Source organism: Urocitellus parryii, chromosome 2 (assembly GCF_045843805.1).
Source record: "Urocitellus parryii isolate mUroPar1 chromosome 2, mUroPar1.hap1, whole genome shotgun sequence".
Lineage (NCBI taxonomy): Eukaryota > Metazoa > Chordata > Mammalia > Rodentia > Sciuridae > Urocitellus > Urocitellus parryii.
Window position 1 is genome coordinate 127,829,805 of NC_135532.1, and position 14,505 is coordinate 127,844,309.

The 14,505-nt window shown below is 34.5% G+C and overlaps 1 protein-coding gene across 1 annotated transcript in view; it reads right to left on the reverse strand.

Annotated features, from left to right (window-relative positions):
- Positions 1-8,529: 8,529 nt before the first annotated feature.
- Zbbx (zinc finger B-box domain containing) overlaps positions 8,530-14,505 on the reverse strand; it is a 124,560-nt gene continuing 118,584 nt past the window's right edge. Inside the window, exons 18-19 of the mRNA XM_026403647.2 lie at positions 10,390-10,531; positions 8,530-8,653 (exon numbers count right to left, since the gene is read on the reverse strand). Coding sequence (XP_026259432.2) covers positions 8,530-8,653; positions 10,390-10,531 — 266 coding nt within the window. The remainder of the gene's footprint in view (positions 8,654-10,389; positions 10,532-14,505) is intronic.

Genomic DNA, 14,505 nt, shown 5'->3' on the forward strand with positions numbered 1-14,505 from the left:
ATGTGGACTCAGAAAAGCTACTTTGCACCAGAAGTTATGGCTGCATGCTGTCCCTTCTCTAAGAAGGATATTTTAGACTGAACATTAGTAGGAATTATGTTTGCCTTATGAATGAATCACCCCAAATCTTTGAGGCATATTCTAAAGTGTAGTTCTTCCAAGAAAGGATGTTTAACCTGAATTTAAACTTTGTACAGTTGAGATTCTTTAACAAAAAATTGTAAAACACTTTTCTTCTTCTGAGATAGCATTTGTGACTGGTGTTGTAGAATAAAGTAAAATAACATCTCCTGATTTAATTTTAATAATAAAGGCATTTTCTACATTACAGATAAATACCATATAATGAAAAATTTGCCATGAGGTATAATTATAGTCTCTCGTTCTTCTTCATACAAGAAAATAAAATTTCATTCATTCAAAGTTGTTTCAGTGCATCAAATACTTTAAAGCATAAAATGATAGAATATATTTTTAGAAATATTGACAATTAAATTGAAGACTGCCTTTTTACTAGTTTTATGTCAAAATTGTCTTTTATATAACAGTGCAATGAACTGTGTTTTACTAATATCAACTAAATGTGTTTTTAATGATGTTATAATAAACCTAAAATCTTGAAAGGAGTGATGCTGTCAAAGCATAATTGTTTCAAACTTGGAAAATAAAGCATTTATCCCCAGCACAATGTTTATTTGCAGATAAATGGCTTGTTTTCACCTTGGCATTTATCTGAGAGCAGGAGGAGACACATCCTTGGTAAAAGTTCTACTATCATTATCTCTGACTTTAATCACAAGCATCTGCTTGGGGTTTAGTTCTTCCTCTATAAAGAAGAAAATTGGGCTATTTCAAGAATCAATAAAAGGGAATCGTGTGAGACAGGCTTGAGCTCCCCCCAGAATCATCTGGCCCTGCATACCAGACTAGCTGAGGGAAGGCACCTGCTACATTTGTAATGTCACCCAGGAAAGTCTGCTGGGACCTCCACAGAGTACTGCCCAGAGGGCAATTCAGTGTGAAATTTCACTTCATAGCTTGTCAAGTAGATCAGTCCTGGAAATGAAGAAATGTCTATGATGAGGACACAGAGAACAAAATTAAAATGAAGCTTTAGGTTACTCACTTGCAGCAATGGCTCTTTGAGAATGGAGTGAAATTGACACCTGAATCCTGTGTGAGAGGTTGGCCTTGACTAGATCTATTAACACTGCCGTCGTCTTAGGTTGATGAGATTACATTGAGACAAGAGGTACTATCTACACAATTATGACACAGACAGGATAAGCCTGACTCGTTGCCATCATGTAATACCTGTTTCTCCATGATCCTCCTCCTTACTTCCTCATGTCACTCAGAAATCTCTCCTGAAAACCTCCACCTTTGATATTGACTGACTTCCCAGAAAATCCTTTAAGAAACACTTATGGCTTATCAAAACCACTTCACTTTTTCAAGACTGTCTTAACTCATAATTCTTGGCTTGTTATGTTGTAGAGGCCATGTTTCTCCCCTCCCTCTACCAAATTATTCGCCATGGTCTGGCAACAATTTGGATTTAACCAGCTTTGGATTCTTAGACTACCATATTGTCTTAATAGTTTGAAAACACCCAAGCCTCACCAATACAACTTCTCCCTTTGGATTAAGAACTGAAAAACTGATTCAGCGGATTAAGTAGCTATCTTAGAGGAGCTATAAAGTAGAGTGAGAGAACTGAATGTACCCAGATAAGTTAAATCCTTGAGCATGAGCAGAAAGCAAGAGTAAGTATAAGAAGACTGACAGTTGAGAAAAATACAGCTACCTGACCAAGAAAAGTGCTGGTGAGCATCCATGACCACCCTGAGGGAGAACTGACTCAGGTTCCAGCTTGAAACCAACTTTTTAATAGTTCTTGTTCTCAGATTTTCAGAGACTTTTATTTATTGCTAAAATAAATTGACTTTACTCTCAATATCTTGAGGAATACACACACACACACACACACACACATATTTGAAGAAACAAATCTTACTTGAAGTCAGTGAAGTGATATAGGCACTTGGGTAATATTTGGATGGATTTCAGTGAAGAACTATCTTCTACCCATAGTCCTCTAGAGTCTGGTTTTACAGCAGAAGGATATAAATTCAGCCCCATATCTTAAAACTTGTGACAACATAAATCCCAGATGATAACCATGAGATTGGGGCTCAGAGATCATCAAAAACTCTAACCATAGATCTCAAAATTTGGGATTCGTAGTCTTTTTTTTCAATCTTACTTATAATTCCTTATATAAAATATATCCCAGCAAACATATATTTGTTGAACATTTTGGTTGCTCTTGATTATCCTTTCCAAATCAAGATAGCCAGAACTCAGTTTAAACACATTCTTATTGTACATATATGTTGAATATAAAGGATTTAAATCTTGCTTCATTGGAACAAAATAGTGAGACTTTTATCTGTGGGACCACCTCAAATCTTTGGCTCTAGTATACTAAATTCCAACATTTCTTTAGGATATTCTTTTACATATTATTTTAAATTTGTGAAATTTATAATATCATAGTTTTCTGAACTCCTAATATTAGAACATTCATTTGAAACAATATTTCATATCATAGCATTTTAGCACAGTGCATTGCAAATCTTTGCCAAAGCAGATTGGATTTGGGCATTAGCCCAAAGTCTGAACTTTAAAGAGATGTGGAATGTGTTTCAAGAAGTCCTAAGGTGAAAACTTGAAGCTGAATAATGATGAGCTCTCTGTTTGTGTATAGTATGCCTTTGTGGAAGCATAAAAACATGAACTAGAGGTATGGATTATGTAAGAAATTGAATTATTTAAGTATTGTAGTGCCTCCAAATGTGACTTATTTAAATCTCCAAATATTGGTTTCTACCACTTATTACAAACATTAGCTGCAAAATCCATATATGAAGAAAACAATCAACTGTAGGTCAGTAATGAGGATAATATTAGAGAATTTTTTAAAATTAAAAAATACAGAGTTGCCTTCTGTGTTCTCTCTTCTCATCTTCCCTCTGAACACAACCCTAATTTTATCAGGGCAGCAATTTACCCACATATTTCAACCACATTTCTGATTCTCTTGCATCTAAATATGGCTATGTTCTGGCTGAGATACGCAAGCAGAAATGTTATGTACAACTTGCAGGAAGAGAAGCCTCAGTGAGGAAGATGCCTAATTGGTTCTTTCATTTCTCCCTTCTAAAAGCTAGATCTCAGATTATGATGACTAGACACCTCTAACCAACTGGGCTGGTGAGGTGACCTTGAGGGTGAAACAGAATAGTTCCAGGTAGTTGCCTTAGTAGCCCCTGACTGCCTACCAGACTCCATTTCCATAAAAGGGAAATAAACTTATTTTATTACACTTTTACTGGGTGTTTTTAAATAAAATTAAACCAAATCCTACCTGATTCAATAGCCTAACCTAAAAGACATTCTTCTAGGCCTATGATATAGGTAGTCAGAGTAGAAAAATAAATGCCCTGAATACTTCTAAAAAATAAAACCTGTATCTTCATCTTCTGCCTGTGTTTCCAGGTCTTCTTTTTAAAGTACAGATCTATTTGGGAACACCATCATCATTTGAGTGAACAACAAAATAACATCTTATAAAAACAGACAAGTAAGTGAAAAAGGTGAAATTATATAAAAATTTATCAAAACATTTCTTTCACATTTATGTTGACTATATAAGGTTTAATTAATTGTAAAATAGGGATGAAGACTAATTCCTTCTTTGGAAATCGTTATAAACATTTGTATCTGGAATAAAGTGTATTTTTTTTCTGGATAGAAAACAATACACATATTGCTTCCTTGTAGCAGAAGAGCAAAAAGACTCCTTTCAGAACTATGTCTCTATTACTGTTACTGTGTTCTATATGCATTTGAAGAAGAAACATTATCAATCAATTAATTCTCCACATTTTAAACATAACTGTCACCTTATGGAGAATGTTGAGAATATCCTCTCCTTTGCCTTAAATATGGAAGGCACTTGTGTTAAAAGAGGAGGATCTTTATTTCCTGAGAGTTCATCTATGCCTGCTGGTTATTCCCCAGCTCAAGTCATAATCTTGTTTGCAACATCATAATCATTTACCCAGTGAACAATCAGGGTGTCACTAACAAAGAATTATGACTTTAGGTAGGGGATAAACTACAGGCACAGATGAACTCAAAGGAAATAAACATTGTTTTCATGCAAATGTGGCTAGTAATAAATAACTAGGGGTAAAAATTATGATGAAACAGAATATCCTATAAAAACAGATTTGGGAATGTATAAATAGTATGTTTTGACTTTTCTCTGGAAGTATGATGTAAAGAATGTTTATAAAGTGTTAGTAAAATTTTAGTATTTAAAAGCTTATAATATATACTGTAGAAGAAAGTTATGGGTGTATGTATCAATGTTTCAGAAATAATTTTAATAGAACAATTTTAAGTATCTAGCTTTTAATGTAAACACTGGCATTATGCATAATTCAGTCTAATTATTCAGTTCACTGAGAGAGAACTTCCCATTTTTGATGTTCAGTGGGCTTTGTCCATTATTTATGTCTATGTGACCCTAAATTCACATACCAATCCACCCTTAATTCATCCATATACTCAGAAATTATGGCATAAACTCATGAAAAGTGATAATAATTAGCATGGCACAGCCTTTTCTGGCTCCAATGTGTTTTTGCATTCCTAACTTCATCTTATTCTCACAACATGAATAACAACCTGAGATAGATCCCACATTTCTCTCACTATATATATGATATTGTCTCCCTTGGCAAAGTTGGGGACTGAAAAGGCTTATCACTTGAATCCTGCAAATTCATTCACCTTCTAATCTGAGTTAGGCATTGGGTGGGGCTATGCACAGTGGTGAACTAAATGGACACAGTAATGCTCTATTGAAATTTTTAATGTAGTCATAATATCTTGAAAAGCATACAACTGTATTGATAAGTGATAAAGAAAGAATAAAAGGACAAGGGAAATCAGTTTGCATAGAGATTAGAGAAAGTTCTTTTACAGGGTATATTTTAAACCTAAAAGATCAGAAATAGCAAGAGTCAAAACCTGGATGACATGAGCATGTCTAAAATCTTTCCAAAAACTGAATCAGAGACAGAAGGAACTGCTTTTTCTGAATCGGTGCAGTGTTTAAAATATCTGAGTGTCTTATTACAGAGGTTAAGTCATTTTTAAACACTTATTCATTGAAGAATGCTGTCTGTGAACCTCACATATCGGGTACATTGTGAAACAATCTAAAGGGCATCAGAAAAAAACTGACCTGTGTTGTGTCCCCTAGAGTGAAGTAGAGGTGAATGGCTTCAATGGATATCAAACACTATACTCAAACCACCAAATACAACAAAATAACATTTGTCTCCATTGTATGGATATACAGAGCTGTAAAATTATGGAATTTAATATGGCTAATAGAAAATTAGGAGAATCTGGGTTCAAACTTCCAAATATCAACATATTTATAAATTCATGTAGTTATATAATAGTTTTTACAGGTCCACTGTATTAACTACAGTATTAGAAATATGGTTAGCTAGCGTTCTTCTGGAATATTGATCTCACTTTCAGTTCCATAGTCAGAGTTAGGTATAGGCCTTTAACAGCAATTTTAAGCTCAAACTCCAAAATGAGAGAACACATTGAAGCTGCTTCAGGCAAAGGCTCTAATCTTATTTAGTTTTTATTTCCTCATTAGACTAATAGCAATGGAATTAAGGAACTTTCCTAAATGTGTGGTTATGGGATTCAAATAAAAGCAGGGGAAGTCTGCTCTCTTCTCTGCCATAGAGGACCCTCATGTATGATTTCAATATTGTATTGGAAGTCAAATTAGAAAGTCTGTATGGCACTTTTCTTACCTCAGATTTTGGCCAGAGATGCATTAATGCTGATTAATCATCATCTTAATATTCATTTCAACATTCTTATATTGTAAAAGATAATGACATCATATAAAATCTTCTGAGCTAGTTCATAAAAGATAGAAGCTGTGGCTGAATACATAGAAGGAATCATAGTGGTCCAATTGTTCTCTAACAAAAATAAGACAACACTTCCTTCACATTGAGAAAAGCACTTGAGTTTTATAAATGGCATTTCAAGGAACAATTTGCTCCTTCTTGAGAAAAGAAAAAAAAAGTTGTCTCAGAGCAACCGAGAAGTCAAGAAATTTAAAACCTGAGCAGATACAGTAAAAGGAAAAAACCCCACACTTTTCCTATATTAAAAGATGAACATTCAACCCCCTTTAACCACAGATACTGAAACTCAGAGAGCCAGCAGCCTCGGGATGAGATGCCAGGAGGGCTTTTCATACAGGTGGTGAAGATTCAAGAGTGACTCACTGTTGTGTCTATGGGATTGTGATAGAGGAAGTGTCATGAGGAAAGTAAAAGTTACTTTAGGAGTCACAGTCTTTCTGAAGACACTTATTTTTTGCAACATTTTATTCTAACAATATGACTAGCTTGCTTTTGCTTATTATCCACTTATATCATGTTCAATAAAGGGGATTGTTATAGTAAAAGACATAGAAACAGCTGTAAGTCTCATCATTTTCTAACCTGTCAGTAAGTGATAGGTTCAGGTTCCAGTGCAATTTATTGATGCCCTGAGAAAAGTATCAAAGATAAATTTTCACTAACGGTCATCTGTCTTGTATAATGGGTTACTGCTCAGAAACACACAGATGACAAAAGAGTTTGAACCCTGAGACATGGCTGTTTTGGTGAAAGTACACAGCAAGCCTTCAGAATATTTTTTCTGATGTCAACAAATTTCACAAGGGAAAACAGTCTTAAAATGGCCCAAGGTTACAACCACAAAACTATCCCACATGAATTCTCTTGTGCTTTTTTGCTCTTCCTTAAGTAAAACCTGAACCCCACCCTCTGCTACTCAGCATCACCAATAAAACGCTTCCGATGGGTTAATTTCCTTTGACTATGTTATGCTTTGCATAGGTGGTATACCCCCAAACTCCTACATTAATGCAGTTATATTCAGAAGTGAAATGATTGGATTGGGAGTGCTGTAACCTAATCAGGTTGTTCCAGTATGAACTGACTGACTGGTAGGTAACTGTAGGCAGATGAGGTCTGGCTGGAGGAGGTGGGTCACTAAGGACATGCCCTAGAAGACTGCATCTGCCCTGTACCCGCTTCTCCCTCCCCCTCTCTGCTTCTTGAACCTGCCATGAACTGAGCTGCTTTCCTCTGCTGGACCCTTCTGCAGTGATGTGCTGCCTCAGCTTGGGCCCAGAGCAATGAAGATGGCCATGTATGAACTGAGACATCTGAAACCATGAGTCCGAATTAAACTTTTCCTCCTCTAAATTTTTCTGGTTGGATATTTTGCTTACAGTTATATAAAACCAGACTTCTGGAGGTCCTTCAAACTGCCTAGATTAGCATTCTTCACACAAAGAACCTGCAGTGAATTTGTGTGGGTAAGGGGTACTGTGGAGAAAGAGAGATCCATTCTAAGAAATTGGCTCACACAGTTATGGCACTAGCAAGTCCAAAATTTGTAAGGCAGGATGTCAGGCTAAAGATCCAGAGGAGAACTGTTGTTGCATCTCTTTGTCCAAAGGCAAAGTGAAGGCAGAATTCCCTAAACAGAGTATCTCAGTTGTTTCACATATTCATACAATGTTTGAATAAAGCTCATCTACATTGTGGAGAATAATCAGTTTTAATATGTTAATCTCATCCAAAAAAATCTTTACAGAAACATCTACAATAATGTTTGAACAAAAAAAAATTGAGTACCATAAACTAGCCCAGTTAATATATGAAACTAACCATAACATTGGCCTTACCCAAATATGATGCTTTAGGTGTTTTCAGTGATTTACTAGGAAAAAAAAGTATGACAAATATGTCAGCTTTATTTTGTGTCTTTTTTTCCTCTTTTTTTTTAAACTCTTTTTTCTTTCCTAGCATCAATTTTTGAAGCTACCAGACTTCTATAAATGTCAAAAATACTCAAGGGGGAAACAACGCACTGCAATTACAGGCTCAATTGATGACCTTGACTACTATGACATGGTCATCAAATGTACTCTATTTTTAATGACTATTACTTAAAATTTAACTGAATATTTAAATATTACTTTAAATATAATCAAAATATTTAAATATTACCTTAAATATAAACCTACCTGTCCTATGGTAAATTTTATAGACATAGTTATCACTCTTATTTCTTAAAACTTACCAAATTTTACTAATATAATCTGCAATAGAGATTGGTATTTGACATATAGCATTTGGGAGTAAAAGACCTTAAAGTTAAAATTTCACTAACTTTTATTAGTTTACAATCCTTGGAACATCAAAGATATTAATAATAAAAATCTTCAGCACCTGGACAGGTAATCAGGTAATCACTTAGTTGCTTTTTTTTTTTTTTTTTTTTTGGTTGTGTGCTTTATTCTGGGTAACAAATGGAAAAGTAATGAACAAATGACCATTAAAAACTCTTTGACCACGGTAGTGTGATGACATGTTGCTTGTCAAGGAAATCTTCCTCCTCATCTGTACTGCTCTCAGAAAGTGGCAGCAAAGATTGCATTTCAGTATCTTTTCCATAAGAGCTGGAAATACATTAAAAGATCAATACACAATATACAGAACCTAGTTTCAACTTTCATTTATCTTCTGATCAATACTACATGTGTTGAAGTCATTGAAAGCAAGCAGATATGAGGGGACTGTATCAGATTGGGGCCATAATTTTCAATGTGCCCAATTTAGCAAGTCTTGCTTTAATGAGAAATTCTCATCAGTCTCCCTCTCCCAAGAAATAAAACCACAATGGAACCAAGGAGAGATAATTTTATGGTCTCTGGTTGTCTTTCATTGATGATTCAGAAAGCACCTCAGCAACTTGCAGAGCCTCAGGGTCATCATTAAGAACATTCATCATTACATTGGCTGCTTAATAGAATTCCAATGAATAGACTGCCAGATAAATCACCTCTTTTGTGTACAGTAAATTAGGACTATGTGGATAGCCAGTCAAGACATGCCAAAGCCAAAATTAATGAAAGCAATTATATGTTATTTTATTTGGTTGCATTTTATTGTGGGAGGGGCAGAGACTGACAGAAGCTTTAGCACATAGATGTATTAGGATTAGGATTAGCATATTGCATATATTTTGTTCCAAAGTTATCTAGATTTTCTCCTTATATATGCCTCCAAATAGGAAATACTTCCCCCTGTGATGGATACAATGGTTTTTATTATCATTATTATTATTTTCATGTCCAACACAGGCTAAACAGATCATAAACTATGGCCAGTGAACCAGCACAGGAGCAACTGTGACAAAATGTTCACTTATCAAAGAAGAGAGAATATAAAGAAAAGGTAAAGACTTTTTCATAACATTCTTGATTTCAAAGAACTGCGTTTTAATGGTCCCCTTGTATTGTTAGTATTAAATGCCATTTCTTTTATGAAATGATGGTGGGTGTACACATAGGTTTACTTTTCTTTAACGATCTTTTTAATGAAAAATAGTAACCTTAAATTGATCCTTTTATTTTAATGCAAGAGTGTAAAAAAATGCAAAAATCCAAGAACCAAGGTTCTTGATTTCCTCCTTGAGAAAGAGTAAACAACTTCGATAACCTTTTACTGCAATTTTGAACTTCAAACCAATCAAAGGAGTTTCCAATTCAAAGGGACTTTTATTTTGTACTTATCTTAGTCTTTCTAAATGGAACAATGCTCCATTTCCAAAAATTCCAATATATCAATTATAGATTGATAAGATAAACTTCTTTTATGAAGAATTTGTTAGTGTAAACTATAGTCCTTATAAACTGATCACCATCGCTTTTATTTCCTTATATGAGGAAATAAGGAAATGATACAAATAAAAACATCGTATCATTAATAATTTAGAATACATTTCAAGAAAGAAACTTAACAATGTTCTATTCTAAAAACTTTACTTCCATTAGGTAAGATTCTACTGATGCAAAATATTGAAATTTATGGAGTTAATTAACTTGGGTAGAACATTTTTTTTTTTCAATATAAGAAATTGAAATGCTGAAGGATTACTAAATTCCAGATGTCTCTCCATTTTTATGATACACATTGTTCAGGAAAGAACTATCTTTTGACATGAAAGTAACAACTTTATAAGCCTTTTACTCAATCCTGATAAGAGCTCAGCAAAGGAGGCAAATATTTTACTAAGAATGGTCATATAAATTACACACATGAAGGCACTTTTTATTTATGAAGATATTAAGTTGGGGCTTGTCCAAATTTTACTACTTACTATATTTATATACAAATTGCAGTATTAACTTACCTTAATTCTTCAACTCCACAGGGATCCCACATCTGTGAGCTCTTTCCAAGGGATTCTGTGGAAGTCTGACTTATACTCAGAGAATGGTTGTTGAAGGCTGGTAACTCTTCTGAGGTTAGGCTGTAAAGCTTTTCTGAAGGATCTGAAATATTTTATTTCATGCATTGTCAACACATAAATTCAAGAAACAAATGCTCAGCATATGGTGCTGGAAGTTTACCCAGAATAAACTACAAGCAGAACAAAGAGGATCAGCACAGATTTTTAATCATCCCTCAGTTTTCTAATGTTTGTTAGCTGATGGAGTGTGAGGTAAATTTAATCTGAGATTCCAAATCAGAGGATGTGGTTTTTGGGGGTGGGGCTCAGTGGCAGACCTTATTCTTAGAATGTGCCAGGCCTGGGTTCAATCCCTAGCACAAGTAACAAAGAGAAAAAAGAAAAGAAAACCAAATAAATTAGGGCAGGAGTATCAAGTCATCTTAATCCTATTGATTTTTTAATGTATATTATGCTCATGAAATGTGTCAAATGTCCTATGAATTCACAAAATTTCAAAAGAAATTATCTATAAAGTTGGAATACCCTGCAGCTCCTTGACTTGCCTGCGTGTTAGACACTTCATTATGAATTCTTTTCTTCTAAGAAATAAAAGCTTCACTCCACCTTCTAAATAAAAGGTGAGCCTTGGCAAAGTTGCTCTTTTTTTTTTTTGCTTTTGTGCTTTGTTCGGGTAAATAACTGTTTATATTTGAAGGAGACACAGCCTTTTTATCAAGCTGGCTTATGATTCAGCTGAAGTATGGACAAATAGTACAAATTAAATAAATAAAATGTTTAAGCAAATATACCTTATAAAAACTATCATAAATTCAAACACAGACATAAATACAACTGCAATGAAAAGGCTTTAATACCTTTTTCAACATTGATTAAGTTGTAAAAGCCATCTAACTTGTACATAAAGTTTTACTAAGTTGGCTTTTTAAAGCTATCAAAATTGCTAGGTGTGATTTTTTTTTTCCCTTCACTCTTACCAGAAAGCCAAGCGTTCACCCCTGATCAGAAGCCCTAACACCAAGCTACACACTTTCCACACTGGACTCAACAGATTTTTTTCCTTCCTTCCTTCTTCTCTATCTTTTCTTCATTCTTTTTGTTTGTTTGTTTGTTTTTCTTTCTTTGTGGTAGGTAGTAACTCACAATTTTGAGCAAGCAGAGATTCTCCAAACTGAATGTAAATAAATTACATTGCTCTTGTTGAAAGACAAATTTCCCTACATTTACAAATGGAAGGGTCCTTAAAATCATTCAACCCTGTGACTTTCAAATTATGATACATGTTTAAATTCAGTAGGTTTAGGATGATGAAGTTCCTATCTCCACCATTATAGAAACAATCAGGACCGATTTATTTGATCTAGTTAAAATTCTATATAATAATAATATCTGGGAAAAAATCCAAAAGATTCTTGCACTAAATATTTTGAAACAACCTAACTACTCACATCCTTACTTAGAGATTAGGAAAGTGGGGGCCCACAGAAAAGTAATAACCTATTGAAAGTCATACATGCATAGAGGAAGAGTTGGAACTAGATCTGAGTTCTTTTAGGTCACCAGCATTGTAAATCACTGTGTTCTAGAATCTAAGCTTTCAGTTTCAAGGTATTGTTTTTCTCTCCTGTTTCCCACAAGGTGAAACAAGATAGTGCCCCAATGCATGTTTTTATGCTCCAATGAAGGGACTGCTCCCCCAAAAGAGCAATCAGTTCAGGTATGGGAATAGGTAAAATTCAAATTCTGAATCCCACAGTGAGGTTTGGTTCTAAGGAATTCCAGCAGGACAGGTATTCAAACTCTATTAGATGTCTGAGTTCTAATTGAATGAGTATACAGCTAATTCATATTGTGCAAATAGAAAGAGCCTGCCTTGTTGAATTATTAATTTTCAAAATTATGTTTTAGAATACCTTGGGAAGTTAACAGGAGCAAAGTTGACATCACTTGATTTTAAGAAATGGAAAAATCAAGACAGAGAAAATCAAAACTGTTTACAAAAACCCTATTACAAGTTGGTGTTAAACATATAAGTCGACTATACAAAAATCTCAGTATCCTGATTGTTCTAATAGAGAGCCAACTAAGGTTGGATTGACATCTATACTGAAAAATCTACTTTAAACTTAGAATTCAGCTGATGGGGAATGGATTGACAGTAAACCTTCCCTATCTATCTCTGGTTCTTAGAAATCGCTTAATCACAATAATAAGCAACTAAACAAAAGAGGGAAATCTCAGTAAAGAGAGTTCCAGGGTGCACTTCTGAAACTCATTTAAAACACATAAAACTATGTTCCATAGGTAAGCACACATTCATCTGAATTTTAAAAAGGGAACAAATAAGGACAAAAGGATCAAAAAAAAAATAAAAATTTTGAAGAATAGAAAACAATCAGGCTATTTCTTATCAAGGAACAGAAAAAGAAGAAAATAACTCTCTTAAAATACTACACATCCCCACACCAATATTTACTATGAGACAAGAACATGCGCCCTGTAACCTGTGAGCCCCATTCCTAGTGTGTCAGCCCCCATCTCTCGCCTTCCCTGACTACGTCTTGCCTTTCTCTCTCCTTTTCTTATGCTTTCCGTATTTTCACCCCTTCACTTTCACTCTGTCCACACCATTTCCCTCTAATGTGGTTACAACCTTAATTTGAAGAGAGGATTTCACATTATTTTGGATCACTGTCCTGTGACAGGGGGACAGATTGGCTGGGTTTGTACCTTGCCTCTGCTGCAAATGCACGGGAGACAATGTAAAGCTACCACATTGCCCTGAGCATCAGGTACTGAACCTGAAAGAGACAAATTAAGCACCTGCCTCAACTGCTTCATGGAGCAGCTATTAAAGAACAGGTGACACGTGTAACATATAAAATTCACTAGTGGTTATTATTACTCATCCACCGCTTCATATTCCCTTTACCAATTTTTTAATATGCCGATTTTCACTTGTGTGTGCACTCAATTTCTTTTCTGTAATTTAAAAATCACCCTAAAGCAATAAGACTGCCATTGTAGCTCATTATAATCTAGCTGTCTTCACAAGGTTTATCTAGCTTATTGGCTAACTAAAAATCTATTGGGTTTTACAGCTTAATATATTACTTGATTTTCGACCTATGAACAGAGACCCCAGTGACTCAAAAAGCCATTGCTACCTTGCTTTATTTCACGGACAGAATGGCTACATCTGCTGGTATCAGATAGATTCTTATTATATCTTCTTTAGGAATAAGTACTTTCCTCTCTTTAATTACTTGGTTCAGTTAACTACCTGCAACTTAGACAAACATAAAATTGCTGTGGGAATATAAGGTCCACAAATGCTTAAACCATAACTTAGAATGAGTTTGAAACAAATGAATCATTTTTAACTATTAAAGAAGTAAATGTTATGAAGTATATCATTACTGATCCTTTTTCATAATGCACATTTTCTTATATTTTCCAAATTTCTTCAGTCCATCGGGTCCAAAAATTAACAAGATGCCTTAGTAAATAAATTATGTCGATAAGTTGAGCTCATTAAGGAAGTGACCATAGTGTTATTTATACACTTGTGGAAGGGATAATAAATGGCATGAACTATACATTAACCATAATCCTCAAAGTAGCCCATAAGAAATCATAGTTTTTAAATGGAACAGCTTTAAGAGTTGATTAAAATTTGTTGTATTGAGCAAGTACCACCCACTAGTCTCTTACGTAAGTCACCAGCTTTTTGAGAACTTATTATGTATTAGGCGCTGTGGAGATGGAGATACATTTTCCTAAACGTAATATTTCATATGTAATGTTGTTTGATCATCAATTTTTATTAAACACGACTTTTACACATATTTCATCCACTGAATCTGAGGTAAAGAGATAGTAAGAAAGCAATTTGCCCAGTATCATGAAGCTAGCAAGTAATGGGATCAAGTCTGAAAACCAGATTTCCTGATCCTGAGCTGGGCTTTCAATCACCCTGGTTTACTGTCTCCAATGTCCCGATTCATCAGGAAGTTGATTGGCAATGTGTAAATACACACACACACACACACACAC